This window comes from Macrobrachium nipponense, chromosome 12 (assembly GCF_015104395.2).
Source record: "Macrobrachium nipponense isolate FS-2020 chromosome 12, ASM1510439v2, whole genome shotgun sequence".
NCBI lineage: Eukaryota > Metazoa > Arthropoda > Malacostraca > Decapoda > Palaemonidae > Macrobrachium > Macrobrachium nipponense.
The window spans coordinates 8,398,939-8,418,467 of record NC_087205.1 but is presented as its reverse complement, the minus strand read 5'-3'; the positions used below and the strand labels follow the sequence as shown (position 1 = coordinate 8,418,467).

Below are 19,529 nucleotides of genomic sequence, written 5' to 3'. Positions count from 1 at the left end.
AGGTTAATTAAATTCCAAGAGATTCAAACGTCTCCCAGTTGACTCGACAGCTACATAGAAAATGGGCGGCTTTAAACAAGCCCCTCAGTGGCATGGTCGGTATGGTGTTATCGTGCCACCTCGGTGGTCGCGAGTTCGATTCTCGGATATTCCACTGAGGGGTGGGAGATGTGTATTTCTGGTGATAGAAGTTCACTCTCGACGTGGTCTGGAAGTCACGTAAAGCCAATGGTCGCATTGCTGAATAACCACTGGTTCCATGCAACGTAAAACATACAATAAACAAGACCTGGCCAACTGAAAGAAACCGACAAATGAACAGAGAATGAGACACTTCTCTAGACATATTTGTAAGTCACACAGTAAAACGAATAGTCTCTTCATTTCGTAATGCACAACAAGGGCTTATCAAAACTATAGTCCATTCACATAAGGTAGATTCTTGTGCCTACCAGACGTTTGTTTGGCGGCCTCTGATTGGCTGGAACCGGGAGGCAGACTGCTCGCTCAGTGGGTCATATTTTCGTTTGCAGCTAAGAAAACTAGCATTATGTTTACATTTCTTCATTTATCTCACGTTTTACAAAAGATAGGAAAGTTTTGGTCATATCAAAGGATTCGGTATTAAATGCACAATTAATTAAATCTTTCCCTGCAATCAATAAGTTAAAATACACTGTACAGTGCGAGTAGTACGGTGTGCAACTATGTATTTAGATCAACATTTTCGTTTTTTTCTTTTTTCCTGTATTCCAATTTCGGATCTTTCAGTCACATTGAAAACATGGGACAGCAGTTACTGTAGCCGGGGACAGGTCACTGAAAACGGGACTGCGGGGACGTCTGGTCACCCTAATATAGAAGTAATTTGGGGACCGAATAACCTATAGGCGGATCATTCATCTTAAGATTGAGGAACTTATCGAGGGATCTATAGAATATGACAAGTGGGAAACAGTTGTTCTTAAGATAGTTGGTTAGGGACGTGATTTCGTCATGAAAGGCGGCCCAGTAAGAGGTTATAGCGTGAAAGCCCTGTGAAGTAAAGTGGATATAGAATTCATTTTGAAATTATAGAAACAGGAACCATGATAAGACACATGACTATTGCTTATAACTCTTTAACTGTGTTAGATTACGTTATTTTTAACAGTCTATTGAACAAGGCCATCTGCACCTTCATACGAACCACCGAAAGAGACACTTTAGGAAATTAAACAATTTAGGAATTTGAGTTCCATCCTTCAATAATAACGTCAATTCTGAGTTCAACTTCTCGAGGCGCACATTGTCCAAAAGAGAAGAGTTATTATTATCTTTAGGACAGGACTTCTGCCTACCCAATTACAAACCAAGTTATCAGCAAATTTTCTTTACCAACAAAACTACATTGACAAAATGAATATCATTCTAAATGACCCACCCAAATTTGACAAAGTTGGTACCCCTGACCTTTATGATATAATTAAACCCGAGGATAAAATCAACCGATTTTTAAGGACACTTAAACAAAATAGGATAATAGATGAAAATACATATCAAAGTCTCTTTGTTACAGGATTGTCGTATGGAATCATTTATAGGCTCCCTAAAATACACAAAGAAGGCATCCCCTTGAGACCCATTCTTTCCTCTATGAATACCCCAAACTACGGACTCGCTAAATTTCTTGTCCCGTTACTTGAACCACTGACAAATAATTCCGACACAATAAAAAAAAAAAAACTCGGCTGGTTTTAAGGACGAAATTATTAAGCAGGATTCGAGTTTGGTCATGGCAAGCCTCGATGTCGAATCCCTTTTCACAGACGATCCTGTGGGAGAGACTATTGATATTATCCTAAATAAATTATTTCCTTACGATGATTCCCTTTTTAATAATTTTAGTAAACCCTATTTTAAACAACTTTTAGAGCTGGCTGTGCTGGACACGACCTTCGTTTTTTAATGGTACTCTTTACAGACAGGTGGAGGGGATAGCAATTGGTAGACCTCTGAGCCCGACCTTCGCCTCAGTGGCGTGGTCGGTATGGTCTTGGCCTGCCACCTCGGTGGCCGTGAGTACGATTCTCGGGCTTGCCACTGAGGTGTGATAGAAGTTCACTCTCGACGTGGTCCATTAGTCATGTAAAGCCGCTGGTCCCGTTGCTGAATAACCACTGGTTTCATGCAACGTAAAAACACCATATAAACACACAATCGCCAATATCTTTATGAGAAATAAATTTTTTATATGCCTGAAGTTCAGGACCCTTACATGTATAATTTGCTACAATTTTCATAAGGAGAAAACTGGAAATGTATAAGGAAAACAGTGACTCAATTACGACACCAAGGTTTCAAATCCTTTCGAAACTGACAACGCTCACGCGTTACAATCAAACACCGAGTGCGAGAAAGTCCGGGTGAAGGGTGGCGTTCATGATCTAGATATCTGTAGTACTATGACCTCTGCAGAATGTGAGAGTGTAAGCTACAGAAGCTGTAGCACTTCGGCATTAAGTTACACCCCAGCTGGAGACTTGCAAATGAATCTAGAAACAAACTCATTGTGAATGTTGACAAAGTTTGCGTATTGAATTCATGGTAGTACTACAAAAAGAAGCAAGGCAAAAATGACGCCCTCCAATCGGTACAGAGCCGGAACAAATTGGTGGTAGGTTATATAATTTGATCTACTTTTCCTGGGGATAAATTACTGTTTTACAACAAACACTGAAGAAAAATACGTTGATGTTTTATGAGTATTTGGACACCTTATAACAAATGCCATGGCTTTCGTCTACATACGCTTAACATTATGCTTGATTTCATTTTATTTATTTTCACATTTATTCATTTAAGGTGAGAGAGAGAGAGAGAGAGAGAGAGAGAGCCTGGTGGGACACCATTCCCAGGCGATAAGATAGCAAATTCTCTGTCACTGTCATTCGCTCGGCGGAGAGCCACTCAAGAGGACGACCATGGAGAAAAAGATACCTATAACCTTCGAGGACGCGGAGGATTTTCCTCACTATGGGGAGATGGTTCTCGTCAAACCTGGGGATACGCTTCTGCCGATCGGGTAAGGGATTCCGGAATGTAATATTTCCTCGGACACGAGAAAACATTCTATTTGAGCGTTTTTATTTTCTTTTTGTTTAGTACGATACTTTTTAAGGAAATTGTTTCCCACAGATTACTGATTTATATATTTTAAGCAGATGCCAAGCGCTGGGGCAACTAAGGCCATTCAGCGCTGAAACGTTAATTGACAGTGACAAGGATTAGAAGGTGGGAACAGGAGGAAAACCTCTCAGTTGCACCGTGAATCAATTGTTACAATCGTTCAGTGTATTGGGCCCTTTAGGAGAGGGTCGACAGTAAGATGGGACAAAGAGAATATGAACGCAGGTACAGCGCTGAAAAAGGGAAATAAAGATAAAAATGAAGCAAGATATCGAAGAAACCTCGTAAGAAAAAAGGCAAGAAATAAAAGAAGCTGAGATTTATAGAAAACTTCGGGGAAAATAAGTGCATACGGGAACTAGAAACAAAGGACGCGTGTGTGATAATGAAAGCCAGGCTGAATATGTTGGCATTGAAGACTAACTTCCGAGGTAAACATAAAGACGAGGTCTGTGATATCTGCAGAGTGGACCGATCATGACATTACTTTAGAGACCCTGAAATCTCCTAACAGAAAACGGGGGGAATATATAATGTTGGCCCTGAAAATTAAGAATGTGATTAACCTGGAAAGCGATGGATGTTAAACTTTATCAATAAAGCACAGCTCTGACTCAGTTAAAAAGAAGAAGTGAAAGAGGGGGGGAGGGTTAAAGGTCAAGTGGAAATATTTTGCAATAACATTTGTTAACAAAGGAATAAAGCTTTGCACCTCATAGTTTGTTTTCATGGTGTTTTTACGTTGCATGGAACCAGTGGTTATTCAGCAACGGGACCAACGGCTTTACGTGACTTCCGAACCTTGTCCAGAGTCAACTTCAATCACCAGAAATACACAAATCTCACTACTCATTGGAACGCCCAAGAATCGAACTCGCGGCCTCCGGGGTGGCACGTCAACACCAACCGACCACGCCACTGAGGCGCTTGCTTTGCACCTCATGACAATAATGTAGTGTGCCCGAAACTGTGTTTGTGGAGTGAGCACTAAGGAACCAGGAACCGCGCGCATGCGCAAGTGTTGGAATACTCGCATTTAGGTATAAATGTACGGTGGAATTGTTCTTAAATGAATAAAAATGTGGGTTTATATGGATTTTTTTTTTTTTTTTTTTTTTTTGTGGTGGAAGGATCCAGACGGGGGAAATGTCGATGTATTATTCAAACTAGTCATAGAAAATACTTGTGGCAGGCCCCTTTTCTAACCATAGCAGGATATAAGCAACTGTGGCAATGAGACGGAATGAGTTGCCCTTCATTGTCTAGAAACTTGACCTCGTAGGATTACAAACTTTTCTTACGAGACCTCAGGATTATATTGCTCTTTATAACTAAGGTTTAGAAAATTAATCCAGTTTGGTTTCTTCTGCGGTTGTATTAAACATTTTGTGATTTACTGTTTAGAACACTTCACGAAAGAGGTAGCTTCAGATATCTATCTCCTGTGGAACCCTCTTATAAATGTGCTTTTCCTATTGTTTGTCTCCCTGTCTCGTTGCTTTTAATGTTAAAAAGAATCAAGTTTGAGCGAATTTTCCACGTACGTTAGAAGCCTAACGTAGGAAATCGCAACATTATACATTTACTTCTTGAATTCTGAGCACGAAGAGGTCAGTTCGGCAACGTGACCTCGTTCTGATACTTTGAATGCGGGCTCGAATCCTGCAACGGGACACCATTATTACTTCACATTCTTCCATCTGGACCTAAATGAGTCGAGTTGAACATAGAATTTAGGCCAAAGGCCAAGCACTGGGAACTATGAGGTCATTCAGTGCTGAAATGGAAATTGACAGTAAAAGGTTTGAAAGGTGTAACAAGAGGAAAACCTCTTTGTTGCACTATGAATCAAGTGTTAGGAGAGGGTGGAAAGTAAGATGGAAGAAAGAGAATATGAAAGAAGGTACAGTAATAGGAACAAAAGTAGTTGCAGCTAGGGGCCGAAGGCACGCTGCAAAGAACCTCAAGTAATGCCTTCACTGCACCACATGAGGTCCACTGTCTGCACTAACACGCCTTCCTCCCCAACACCACGGGGATTTGAACCTAAAGAGGACCCCTCATACGCGCTCACAACAAATGTCAGTTAAACTGTCAAACTTTGTTTTTTTTTTAAATCTTTTATTTGAGAAAATATACAATATTCTACAATTTTAACAGAATTACATTCAGAATTTTATCTGATTTGAGTATTATCATCTTTTTTGTAACAATACTTACTAGGGGCTTCCAAGACAGTTTGGGGGCAGTTTCAATTGAATGACTGAAAAGTTAAGTATATCTTAGTTTTACCAGACCACTGAGCTGATTAACAGCTCTCCTAGGGCTGGCCCGAAGGATTAGACATTTTTACGTGGCTAGGAACCAATTGGTCACTTAGCAACGGGACCTACAGCTTATTGTGGGATCCTAACCACATTATATCGAGAAATGAATTTCTATCACCAGAAATAAATTCCTCTGATTCCACGTTGGCAGAGCCGAGAATCGAACTTCGGATCACTAGCTTGGCAGTCGAGCGCGAAAAGTAGGGGCTTGCAAGACAGTTTGAGATGTTTGGGGGCAGTTTGAACTGAATTCCTGGCTGGCTTGTGGTGTGAAAGGATGAAATGACGCGATTGCTGACAAAGGAACTGGCAGTACAGGAGCGCTGACATCATATTGCGTCGTGTGGTGGGAAGTGTCTCACGAACTTCCCGCCAAATCCGTAAGAGAACTATCTGCCTGCTATTATTACATAAGATTTATGTATAGAGATATAATTTATGATTTGATTGCCAACTCCATTACAGATACAGAAGACTGGCCAATACTATCTACAACTTCGAATACAGGAATGAAGACATCTGCTTGTTCACCTATCCCAAAAGTGGCACCAACTGGGTAGCTCAAATCCTCTGGGGAATGACGCATATCAACGAACTACAGAGAGCAACAACAGAGAGCGTCGACAGGCGACTCTTGTTATTAGACAATGTAAGTCTCAGTTGTATCCTCTCTCTCTCTCTCTCTCTCTCTCTCTCTCTCTCTCTCTCTCTCTCTCTCTCACATTGATAAATGCGTATCAGTCATAAAGCTAAAAATGAGGACACTAAGATTTTGCCATTGACTGGAACAGATATAAATCATTTTATCATCATTATTATCTAATCTGTATGACAAAATGTTCGAAATCATTCGTGATTATTTTTTTAGCAAACATCTGTGGGGAAGAAGAATTCTCAAGACATTTTTTTGCAAAGCTGATACCTTTAGAAAAGAATACCCATATAATAATATTACAGACGGGAAGGGGAACAAATAAATTTAAAATCAACCTATAAAGATAAGTTAACATAAATGAAAAAATGCGCATACAAAAAGGTTCTATATAAGCCTAGAGAACCAGGATATCTTACTTTGAAGGTCTTAACCTTTTTATGATCACGCTCCCTCTAAGAGTTGGTCCGTTCTTTCACGACCCCCTTGCATCTATGAGTAAAATTTCCTCCCAGATTTAAAAGAAAATTTTAAAAAATAAATACAAGAAATGAGAAAGAGAAGGGGCTTCGAGGGATAGGGAGGGAGGTCAATAATCACAAACCGCGGTAAGCTCAATGAGCCTAACTAGAGAAGTACTCTTGGAAAGTAACGTTATTAGGCGATACTTCAGATTATTAGTTCCTCGCTCTTGGTAAGAGAATAACGAATGTAATTTTTAAACATTTTCATTTTTCCCTAGGACTCGCGCATCCCCTGGAAATTGCTGAAGGCCCCCAGTTTAAGACCCACTGGTGTAAATCGTAATTATTACGGCCGGCAAGGAGAAACACATAACTGAGAAATCTTGTCTAAAAATTAAAGATCCCGATAAGATTTTACAATTTGTACAAGAGACCAGTACTCCCATAAGCTTCGAAAGGTAGAACCAAATATCTGAAACATGGAGCAGTGACCATCGTAGATTTAAAACCAAGTAAACAATGCCTGTTTCATGGTAGAATTGGCGCTGCTCTTTAAATACGTAGTACTGCGAAAACAAACAAATATTAAGAGCAGTTTCCTATGCTATGTGAACTATGATTGGTGGGATGGTACGAGATCTACCAATCAAGAAGGTTGTGGGATTATCCTGTTCTATATTTATGAAAAATCTGCATTTCTTGTTTTTCTTGGTTTCATTCCATATTCGCATTCTTTCCGGGCTAATTACCGTTGTTCTAATGCAAGTATCTCTCCCATTCACTCTCACTCAGGGACGTGCAGAGGGGGGGTGCTAGGGGTGCCCAAGCACCTGCCCCTTTTGCTACTGTATTAAAAGTGCCCTTTTGAGAGGGATGTATTATAGGCCCGCCGCCTATCGTGTCAATGATGATGATGATAATAATAATAATAATAATAAATAATAATTATTATTATTCTTGTTATTATTATTATTATTATTATTATTATTATTATTATTATTATTATTATTATTATTATTTTTGTATAATAATAATAATAATAATAATAATAATAAAATAATAATAATAATAATAATAAACAGGAGTTTGTAGAAATGGGTATTATATCTTGGCAACACTGGGTCACCAAAGATCAGCTATGTCTCACTGTCTGGTAACACTGGGCCAAGGCAAGCTCAGCTGAGCTAGACTTACAACAGGCCAGGTAAGCTTTCCTAGTTATTTAACTGGTTATAGCCTCTGTATTAAGGCTTTGACTCCTTTTTTGGCTATAAAAAGTGTAAATAACAAAAAGAGGGAGAGAGACAGTGGACCAAGTGAGTCGAGTAAATTAATAGATTCCTCATTTCCTTGCCTGCCACAGAACACTGCAGCTACAATGCTCAACCTGATGAAAGAAACAATGTCCAGGAGATATTGCCACTTATGTTTGAACTATTAACAATTAATGCCACTCTACCCATCACAACTGCAACAGTGGAAAGGACCTTCTCCAAACTCAAGCTGGTGAAGACAAAGCTAAGCTACGCAGCCTGTCCAGTGAGAGAGGTTATCTGATCTTTGTTGCTAGCAGTTGAAAAGGATATCACAATCAACAACAGTGAAGTTATCAGCATATTCAAAGAAATGGCACACAGAAGGGATCTCTTATAAATATAAAAATTGATGAGGTCTGGTTATTAGCCAAGTGTATTGGATCATACAGATTTGATTTTCTTGCAGTCATTTATGTAAAAGTAATAATTATAATTTTTCTTTTGTTAAATTTCCTAGTTCTACTGGTAGCCAGTACTGTAGATTTTATGTTCATATAAAACATTAGCCCACTGGTACCTATGATATCAGTCATGTTTATCTCTTTCTTGAATTATTAATGACTAGTTTAGATAAATTTGAAAGAATATTGAGGCGGTATATATTTAGCCTCATTCATTTCTATATTTTTGCCCTTTTTTTCACTTGAGCACCTGCCCTGAAAAAGTTCTCTGCCCGTCCCTGCTCTCACTGACAAATTCTTATCTCTTATCCTATCAGGAATTAATGCCTTATGCAATGATAATAATACACTTCGTCTTCATAGTAAGTATACCAAGAATTTCTACAACTTTCTAGGACTTTCTTCACGACGTATCGGAAAAAGACTACATGGAAAGGCTGAGAGCCAAGCGTCCCGAAGCCAGAGAAGACGACGGACCAGCCTTGCAGTTGGCAGCCCTGGAGAAGGGGCGTCGCTTAATATGGAGTCATCTACCATTTAATCTTCACAACCCTAATATCTTGGATAAATGTAAAGTTAGTGGACCAGCATGACAGTTCACCCATGAACTAAATGGATTTATTACTCTGGTGAAACACCGAGCCTATCTTCCTCTGTAGTTGACCACTTTCTGTAGGCCTATGATTTGGTAGGAATATCATGACAAGGGCATCTAGCTACAAAACAACAACACTAAATATGCTCACCATTTCATCATTTTGTCTGAAACTGTTAGGTACTTTAACTGTCTTCCAAGTTAAGTTTTATTACTATTATTATTAATTTTCTTTCTAGTCCCTATATTCCCTAATGACGTACGTATGACATTTCTTCCTGGTAGGTCGTTTATGTGATGCGTCACCCAAAGGACAACATGTTTTCCCGATACATACATTTCAATAAGGTTGCGCAAGGCCCGATTCAGTACGTGGCTGAGACCTTCATGACCGGTGATACAATATATGGTAGTTATTGGCATCACGTCAATGAGGCTTGGAAAAGGAAGGACCATCCCAACTTGCACATCATGTTCTACGAGGATATGAAAGCAGACATCATGGCTGAACTTGAAAAGCTGAACCAGTTTTTGGGAACGAGCCTTACTGAAGAGCAGCTGAAGAGGTAAACTAGCTGGTTGAAGTGGTAGAGATAAAGCACTTATTTAAGTGCTAGACATTATAGGTCATTTTTAAAACACGCTTGACTGGTCAATTAAAACTTCTTGACAAAATAAGCACAGTAAAGATCAGGAAAATAAATTAATCACTATAACGATGACTCATTCCTCAGGGTAGCAGAGCTCACCAGCTTCAACAACATGAAGGATCATCCTACAATGGTGGTTAACATCCAGGGTTTTCAAGGATCCTTCTTGCACAAAGGGGAAGTGGGTTCCTCGAAAGGGCAACTCCCGCCGGAGCTCGATGCTCAGATGGACGCTTGGATCAAAGACAATGCTTTGAGAGTAGACCCAGCATTCAGATACCTCTCTTAAGCCAATGTTTTGGGAAACAAAAAAGTATACTGACTCTACCTGAATCAATCCTATGACGAGTCCACAACACCTGGCAGTATGTATGATGTTTGTTTCAGCTCCAATGGCAGGAACCAATGGGTATTAGTAATACAAGTACCTTAGACTCTTAGAGCATCTGGTACCATCTTCCAAAGAATACTCTAATTACAGAATATTTTACTGTACTGTATATCAATATAATGAAGGAAAAAAATTTGCTTATTGCAGCAGCCTTATCTCCTTTCAATGAATACTTGTGTTTTTGATGAATCATTGTTTTAGGTTATACCCAAATATTAAAACTTTGGAATATCTCAACCTAAGAGTACGATAAGTTAGTGCCATATTCAGCATTGACCTAGTTTCCAAGAAGAACAGCATGTAAGGGTGCGATTATTATTACGGTTTTTCCTGTTTTAAAAATTTTCATGAAAAACCAGACATCTATTTAGACTATGTCACATTCCTCCTCTTGAATGAGTGTGTACTCCGTACTCTCTTGACATCAATATAACGTTTTTGCTTACGCATTGTTTTTTGTGCCACATAAGCGCAATGACTGATTAGATTAATGTCCTCCACTCTGTTCGGTATTTCACACTCCTCAGAAATGGGTCTTCTGATGACTTTGAGCTGATTGCAAAGCACACTGTATGCAAGTTTACTGGAACGTCTGTCAACTGTCATATGGTCTAGCTTTAATTCTGCTTTAAAAGGGAAGCAATTGCATTGATCTTAATTACATTAAAAGAGATTTATTTAATATTATAAGAAATCTGGGCTTGTCCAGGCTCAAGAAAAAATGACATAGCATGCATTTTTAAGAAATATAATCTAAACAAGGCTACAGCTTTTTCCCTAGTGGGTCAGGCTGAAATACTTCACCTTTGCCTCTATCTTCCACCACACTTTTGTTAGTCATAATAAACACTTATCCAACTTTAAGAATGAACTTAACCATCTCTACACGGTTTCCAGAGTGCGACCATCTTCAGGTGACTTTCACTTCCTTTACTGAGGGAGACTTGGAAACGGTTAAAAAGCCCAAATTGATAAGGTAAATGAGATCTACAAGAATTCTTCCCATCACAATGCAGAAAAACTAAACTGGCAACATCTCTGGTATCAGTGCCTTTTATTTTATAATTTTTCATTTTCAATATTAAAGTTTCCAGGAAAGCAAAAATTAAGCGATGCTGTGCAGAAAACCTTGAACTGAGATTCTCTTTTACTTTTAGCAAGTTAAATCCAAAATCTGCCTCACAGTGGATGTCATTCCTGACGAATCTAAATCGATTTTAGTGCTGCTATTGACTTGGTTCACCAAAGGACTTTTATCTATAAACCTTGATTTAGGATTTTGAATGTTATTCTGTGAACCCTACAAAAAGGGACAACTGAATGGCAGCGATGAGAGGTGTAAGAGATTGAGAGGGTTTTTGACAAGAATGAGAAAGATTAAATGTAGGATTATGAAAATAAAAGTTACATCGGTGAAAAGGTGGTATAGTCACGTGGCAAGAATGAAGGATGGCAACAAGTTAGTGAAAATTTCTTATAAATCTGCAGTAATGGTTGGCGGAGGAAAAGGGGCTAAAATGGATGTGGTCAACCAGCTTTGTCAATCTTCTTACTACTATCCACTTCCTGAATAGGAAATTCCCTGCCTTCCTCAAAGCCTTCAGTTTACATGTGCTGTGTTTGCTTCGACTTTGTAATATGAAACTTTCATTCACAATTCCTATGATGATAAATAAGAGGCGTCTGTTTTCCAATGGAGGACCATGATTTAGTGATGTTAAACAATGCAACAGTAAGAAAAATAAAATACATTCCATTCCAAAATTAGAGACCCAGTTCCCTGATGTTTGGTCCAAAATGACTCTCAAGATTATAGCCTGTTGTCATTATGACAATGAAATACAAGTACTCTTCCTATTTTTGATACCTTGAAAAGAAACATTTGTGTCCAAGTTAATGGGCTATTTTTTGGTTTCTAATCTATTGTTGAATACATCTGATGCAGAAAATGTTCTTGCTCTAGCAGGAGCAGCTCTATGCCTGCCCATTCCTGTGACAGGCTTAACGCCTTACATTCTGGCAGTACTACATAGCAATATTTGGCTATTGGTAATATTGAATACCAGAGTTTTCTTCAAAATATTTCAGCTCTTCTCTGGGTTCCAGCTCATGACCATCCTCATGAACCTCACAGACAGGAGGACCTTAATAATAGACTTAACACTATCTTATAACTTTTATTCTATTCAAGAGGCATATTTGAAGGCAGGGTCCACTTTTGCTGCATTTTCCTTGATCCAAGCATCCATTCGAGCATCAAGTTCTGGTGGGAGTTGTCCCTTGGAGGAACCCACCTGTCCTTTGTAGAAGAAGGATCCTTTAAAACCTGCGATGTCAAGGACCATTGAAGGATTCGCCTTCATGTTGTTGAAGCTGGTGTGTTCTGCTACCCTGAAGAATGAATCAAATTAGGATGATACTCATAATTCTGTATATAATTCACAACAAGTAGTTTACAACTTTACATGTTATTTATGGGACAGTAAAACTGCAGATTAGTTGAATGAGCAGCTTCTGTGGCTCCCCAACCGAAAATCTGCCGAAATTGGTCATTTTTGGCTGGTTTAAACCAAACAAAAGATCGTTTCCACCTGGATGCATCCTAGCCTAGCCTCCCTTACTAAACTACCCTGACCTAGGCCGTCACGGGTTTTGGTACCATGGGCATCCTCCCTTAAAGAAAAACAAAGTTAAAGCAAGAGTAACATATAGGTTAGGATACTAACCTAGTAGAACGTGTTACCTGACCGGGGTGGGGGGGGTGTGGGCTCACCCCCTTTAGGGAAGGCAATCTTAGAGGTGTAACATATTGGTTAGGATACTAACCTAGCCTAACTTAGTAGAACGAGTTACCTGACTGGGGGGCGGAGCACCCCTGTATCCCCCCTTAAGGAAGGCAATCTTAGAAGTGTAACATTTAGGTTAAGATACTAACCTAACCTAACCTAGTAGAACATATTACCTGACTGGGGGCCCCGCCCCCCGTAACCCCCCTTACATAAAAAGTCTTAGAGGTGTAACATATAGGTTAGGATTCTTACCTAACCTAGTAGAATGTATTAACAAGACCAGGGGTTGGGGCGGGGGAGCCGTCCCATACCCCTCTTCAGAAAGATAATATATGAAAGTAAATATAAGTAAAATGTTATCCAAGAAATTGTTATGGATCAGAAAGGCATGTAAAGGTGAATAAAGGAAAAAGAGGGAGAACAAATGCATGTTAATTTGGAATGTCTAAAATGTAAAAATGTAATACCATCAATTTTCACGTCACTGACAGAAAGGTCTCGAAACGTCCTAAAACCTCCTTCTAGTCCCACCCCTCAGGAGACTTTCAGGGGCCTGCCCTCAATTGTAACGTAATGTTGTAAGATATATAGGGCAACATTATGAAGTGAGAACAAGTCAGTGCACATATTAAACAATACCATTATAAACGGAACTGAAATAAAAGCTTGAAATCATATTACACGATTACAAAAGAAATGAGGAAAAGGAATATATGTAACAATGCATGAATTCCCCCAAAACCTCCCATAGCAATGTAGGGTTGATAATGCAACATGATTGGTTAAATGCATGTACCCTCCCACAAAACCCGCGTTACCCCCATCATTTATCTCCTTAGGAAGTTTGTCTGAAACAAAAGCTGCCTTATATCACGGCGCATGTGCAGTAGGATTGGGGCATGCTTAGTGGAGTTCGGCGTCGGAATAGCAGTAGTAATAAGTGGATTTCGGCTATGTAACGGCTCCATTATCAGTTTATTTATCGCTTTATTTCAGCTTGTATTTCGTGTTTCAAATGTCATAAACCCCGCATTCCCATCGGTCCCCCATACCGTATGATACAGTTGAACGGCATACTTCTCCCAAGTGTTTTACCCCACCCAGAACCCCGCATTCCCATCGGTCCCCCTTCCCGTAGGATAGAGTTCAAAGGTAAATTACAGGTCAATTACAGCCGGCCAAAACAATATTACTTTAAATTCTTGATCAGGCGGTAAAACTGTATAGAAATACGTCAACTGACAGTCTAGTTCCCTTAACCTTTAACTGACATCGCACATAAAGGAACTTACCTAGGCTGTTGGGTGGTGAGGCTACCAGACTTCGGTAGGGTATAGGTAGGTATAGTCACAACGAAATCTTTTTTAATTTCCCGTTCAAAATTGACGATATTCTTTCACGCAGGGTACCTATACTTTGTATTCAACACTCGGTGCGATGTAAAAGTGATAGAATACATTCACGATTAAAGCGAATTCTAATAATTTCGATACAGTTCACCTCAATGTTTACAATGGGACTACTGGTACCGAGTACTAGCAAGCGATCGCTCCACGTTGCACGTTCTAAAGAGCCAACGCCAAGCCAGGACGGCATACCTTCGCCAAATATTGCATGATTTGAGGCCTGTGACTGGACGGATAAGACTTGAAATCGAATGTCACAAGTCAATACTACCTATAATGAGAAACCAACCGCACGCACTTATTTGCCGCGAAAGGTTGGTGGAGTCAGGTGGACGGGAATTTTGCATAGCTTTAAACCTCTATTCCCGATGTAAGCAACCTACGCATGCGCAGTAGCCGTTAAGATCATCTCTTTCAAGTAAATTTTTTCATTAAAGCTGGAATCATGCAATTGCAGCCAGTGGACTTGAAAATATATTCATTTCACGTATTTTGAGGTAATAAAGAAGTTTTCTTCAATGGCGTTCTGCGCGTAGGCCAATTATTACATTCATAGGGGCCTGCTCAACTAATCTGCAGTTCGTAATAGCTGCAATGTATCAAATAGGAATACTACTCATTTTTTACATTTACATTGTAGTACAGGATTTTCTTAGTTTTTCCACTTCTTTGCAAAAGCATGGTCTTTCTCTATCCCACCTAGCTATTTGTGTGAACATCATTCGTCTCAACAAAACCTTAAAATCATAGAAATTGCTACCACTTACTTCTTCAGCTGCTCTTCGGTCAGACTGGTTCCTAAGAATTCATTAAGCCTCTTAAGTTCGGCCATGATATCCGCTTTCATATCCTCGTAGAACATAATGTGCAAGTTGGGGTGGTCCCTCCTTTTCCATGCCTCGCTGACGTGGTGCCAGTAGTTTCCGTAGGGTGTATTGTCACTCAAGAACGTCTCGAATATGATCGGAAGGCTGGCATTAGCAACCTTGTTGAAGTGCATGTATCGCGAGAACATGTTGTCCTTTGGATGACGTATGACGTATACGACCTACGGTTGAAATTCTCGGTTAGTATATAACTAATTTAGAAAATTTATGACGGAAAAGAATGCAGAAACTGAAATTGAGAGAAAGGGGTATTAGACAGGTGTACCAGGAGGAAAACCTCGCAGCTGCACTATTAAGGAATTGTCTGGAGAGGCTGGAAAATAAGACGGAAGGATGACAATATGAACGGTGATAAAAGGAAATGCTAAGTGTTGCAGCTAAGAGGACGATGCCAAGGACCTTTAAAGTAATGCCTACAGTGTGCTGCATGAGATGCACTGACAGTTCTACCTACGAAGATTTATAAAGGAAATATAAGAAGAAAAAGAGACTAATTTAGATAAAAGACGATGATGATATGTAAACAGGAAACATGATCCCATCCCATTATACCACAAGTTTACGAGAGCTCAACTTATCAGGAAAAGAACTTTTGTGCCCAGCCAAACCAAAACTTGAGGTTCATTGATGAAAAACTATATATTTTTTTTAATCGACTAACTTTGCATTTGTCAAGGACGTCAGGATTCTGGAGATCGAAGGAAAGATGGCTCCATATAAAGCGGCGCCCTTTCTCCAGGGCTGTCAGTTGCAAGATGGGGCCATCTTCTTGTTTCGCATCAGGACACTTGGCTTTCAGCTTTTCCATGTATTCTTCTTCTGCTAGATCGTGGAAGAAGTCCTGAAATGTTGCGAGAATTATAGTACTATATTCGTCGATAGCAATTATATGGGGAAATTATAATTAGTCTAAGAAGGCTGATCTGGAGTATTATTATTATTATTATTATTATTATTATTATTATTATTATTATTATATTCAGAGGATGAATCCTATTCATATGGAACAAACCCACAAGCGCCACTGACTTGAAATTTAAGCTTATAAAGGATGTGGTGTTCATTCGAAAGAAGTAAGAGAAGGAATAAGGAATAGAGAAAGTTAACTGGAAATATTCGAGAGAGAGAACGAATCCAAACTTACGTTATCGATAAAGAAATATCTGTGATTGAGATTTTCTGTCAGCGCTCTCTGCATTTCGTTTATATGCGTCATGGCCCAGACGATTTCGGCCGTCCAGGTTGTGCCGCTTTTGGGGTAAGTGAACAAGCAGATATCGTCGCTTCTGTACTTGAAGTTGTAGATGGGTTTAGCGAATTTCTTGTATCTGAAATGGAATGTTGCCTGTTAATTATAATGGAAAACCAAGCTATGGAAAAAAACAGTTAATGCACACACACACACACGGTGCTCACACAAACACAGACTATAAATAGTGAGATGAATTATTGTGACAAAGGCTTACCCGGCCGGCAGCAAAACGCCACCTGGCTGAACGAGAACCATCTTGCCATAGCGTGGAACTTCGTAGGCGTCTATGCAGCTGACGGGGACTTCTCTCTCCATGGCTGGTGGTGTGTTCCTGACTCGTCTTGCTCAGAAGAAATGATGACCGAGGAATATTACCTTCCCTCCCCTATTATACGATAATGAGGGGCAGGGCTATCTCACCCTCACCCCGCCTCTCTCTCCCTTCCTACTCCCTCCCTCTAAAAGATAACTATGTGATTCTACAGTAACAATACGTTTTGTCTCAGGGGAAAAGTCTATACAGGGTAACGAGATCATGGTGATTCCCTACCTATCTGTCAAAATAAGTAAATGTATTAAAAAAAGGCACAGAAACAACTAAGGTCAAATTCTATGGGCACTTGATTCGACAATCACAATTGAGTGACCTTTGATCTTCTTGATATAGATTACTACGGGGCACTTTAGCGGCGTCTTGATCGTAGGGGGCAGATTATTATCGGAGATTCTGCTCACTTGAAAAGAATAGATTTTGTTGTTCCTTGGTTAAGAACTCCCTCTTGAAATAAGTAAATAGTACGTCTCTCTCTCTCTCTCTCTCTCTCTCGCTCCCCCTCTCCCACTCGCTCCATGGTCTCTTCTCCTCTCTCTCTCCTCTCTAAATATTAATTTATATTATATATATATACTTATATTTATATTATATGTTTATGTCTATATATACATACATATATAATATCTAATGATATATATTTGTGTGTGTATATATATTTATATATATAAACACAGATACATATATAAATATATATACCTTTATACATATATATGTATATATATATATATATATATATATATATATATATATATATATATATATGCTTAAAAAATCACAGTAGATGCACGTGACTTCATAAATAAGCGAATACCACGGGAAATGATAGACAGGAATCCAAGCGCTTTCGTCTTTATTCAGACATCGTCAAGGAGCTACTAAAGTACAATCGGAGAGGAAGGCCTCAGGTACAAACAAGATCAGGAATACCAGATGGTTAATTATCAAAAGGGTAAAATTAAAAGGGATAATCCAGGATTAATCGGATATACACGGTCACAAACTTAAACAGATTCTGACCCTAACCGAAATTACAAAGTATCTTTACAGTCCAAAACATGTAAAAACTGAATATATTAATTTTGTTGCTTATATTTATCTACAACTTTTTTCATTATGAAAGCATCAAGTTTAAATAAACCAAGACTTAAATTTAGAACATTTCTATTATTTGACTTGATAAAACAAGATTCAATGATATTCCTTTTAACTGTGTCATTACATGGGACTAAGGCTCTTGCTTGACTCCAGTTAATAGGATGGTCTAAATCTCTCATATGTACAAATAATGCATTCGATATTTGCCCAGTTCTCACAGAATATTGATGTTGCTTAAGACGCTGTGAAAGAGATTTGCCAGTCTGTCCGTAATAGATTTTATCACACTTTTTGCAAGGAATTTCATATATGCAGCTGGAAGATCTTTAGGAGAATTTTTGATTACTAAACTCTTGACATTAATATTACTGAAACAACATTTATGTTAAAAAGCTTTAAAATTCTAGGAATATCTAAAAACCTTTCATCATAAGGTAATGCTCTTATCATCGCTCACAAACTGAAAACTCCGACTCAACTTTCTACGGAAGTGCATGAACGAGCAAGTGATGCCCAAGTCGATTTTACCAGTGAAATTCTTCGCCTAGCAGAGCGACCTTTCGACGAGTTTCAACGCATCATACTTCAGAAACACATCGACATCACAAAAGTGGAAGTAGATGATGCGTTCCGTACACTTAGAAGCAGACGGTATAGCTTTAATCAGACGGTTCCTGTCGATTGGAAGAATCGGATGCTGGATTATTGCTATGGAAAATTGAGAAAGTGCTGCAACCGTCTTGAAAGGAAGCTCCAAGTCAAGCTGAAAAATCTTATTGCTGAAAGCGACTGGACTAAGCATGCCAACGTGGACTTCATGATTAATTTATCTGACAAACCAGTGGATAGTGCTACGACAGCGGCTTTGGGATATGGGTTAAGCTTTGTGTATTTAATGGTAACCTGGACTGTGTCGACATCTCAAAATCCTTCTGTTATTTAGAAAAATTGAATCAAAACCTATGCCCTGATGATATCAATATTTGTAAAGGTATTGTGTATGGTGCTATGAGTAAACCTTCTCCCCCTAATGTACCCGTGAGATTTCTCCAGGCTTTTAAGAAAATTAAAGAAGACGAAACAGTGAAGGTGACAAAAGCAGATAAATCTAATGCAGTGGTAATTATGAATAAAAGTGACTATATAAGTAAAATAATGACATTGCTAAATGACACTGATACTTATACGAAACTGAGGTCTGACCCTACACAGACAGTTAACTCCCATATTAATAAACAAATTAAATCCATTTTGAAGGGCTTGGACCATTTAATTAAACATTTTACACCGCAATGCGCCTCCCTACCTTACATGTATGGTTTAGTCAAGACACATAAAATCAATAACCCTATCAGACCAATCATTAGTTCAGTGGGCTCAGTTTCGTATATTTATCTAAATGGCTTGTAAAAATTCTTACTCCTTTGGTACGAAATATTTCTAACACGAATGTTAAAACAATGTTGATTTTATAAACAAATTGAATAGTTTAAATTTGAATTATGATTTTAATATGGTTAGTTTTGATGTTGTCTCTTTATTTACAAAAGTGCCTGTAGATGACTTACTTGAATATTTGGAAGAGGAATTAGAGCGTCATGACATTCCCTTAAGTGTAGAAAATCTCATTAGTCTCATAAGGTTATGTATCAAAGATAGTAAATTTTGTTTCAATGGGGAATTTTTTGTACAAAAGTTTGGCATGGCCATGGGTAATCCCTTATCTCCTGTCCTTAGCAATATTTACATGGAATTTTTTGAGACAAAACTCTTACCAAGAATTTTGCCCCAAAAAGTTATTT

At 38.8% G+C, this 19,529-nt stretch overlaps 2 protein-coding genes across 2 annotated transcripts; one reads left to right on the top strand and one right to left on the bottom strand.

Annotated features, from left to right (window-relative positions):
- Positions 1-29: 29 nt before the first annotated feature.
- Positions 30-11,535, top strand: LOC135224335 (luciferin sulfotransferase-like). Its single transcript, XM_064263238.1, has 5 exons — positions 30-3,064; positions 5,961-6,144; positions 8,724-8,903; positions 9,209-9,489; positions 9,658-11,535. The coding sequence occupies exons 1-5, from the start codon at positions 2,964-2,966 to the stop codon at positions 9,860-9,862; spliced, it is 951 nt and encodes a 316-aa protein (XP_064119308.1). The 5' UTR covers positions 30-2,963; the 3' UTR covers positions 9,863-11,535.
- Positions 11,536-11,749: 214 nt separating this feature from the next.
- Positions 11,750-17,015, bottom strand: LOC135224932 (sulfotransferase 1C4-like). Its single transcript, XM_064264254.1, has 5 exons — positions 16,513-17,015; positions 16,191-16,374; positions 15,708-15,887; positions 14,927-15,207; positions 11,750-12,355 (listed from the first exon to the last, which is right to left on the bottom strand). The coding sequence occupies exons 1-5, from the start codon at positions 16,611-16,613 to the stop codon at positions 12,151-12,153; spliced, it is 951 nt and encodes a 316-aa protein (XP_064120324.1). The 5' UTR covers positions 16,614-17,015; the 3' UTR covers positions 11,750-12,150.
- Between the last annotated feature and the right edge of the window lie 2,514 nt (positions 17,016-19,529).

Coding starts and splice junctions, on each gene's coding strand:
- LOC135224932 (XM_064264254.1), bottom strand. CDS start 16,613: ATGGAGAGAGAAGTCCCCGTCAGCTGCATAGACGCCTACGAAGTTCCA. Junction 16,375..16,512: donor GGCGTTTTGCTGCCGGCCGG/GTAAGCCTTTGT, acceptor ATTCCATTTCAG/ATACAAGAAATTCGCTAAAC. Junction 15,888..16,190: donor GATATTTCTTTATCGATAAC/GTAAGTTTGGAT, acceptor GCAACATTTCAG/GACTTCTTCCACGATCTAGC.
- LOC135224335 (XM_064263238.1), top strand. CDS start 2,964: ATGGAGAAAAAGATACCTATAACCTTCGAGGACGCGGAGGATTTTCCT. Junction 3,065..5,960: donor GATACGCTTCTGCCGATCGG/GTAAGGGATTCC, acceptor ACTCCATTACAG/ATACAGAAGACTGGCCAATA. Junction 8,904..9,208: donor ATATCTTGGATAAATGTAAA/GTTAGTGGACCA, acceptor TCTTCCTGGTAG/GTCGTTTATGTGATGCGTCA.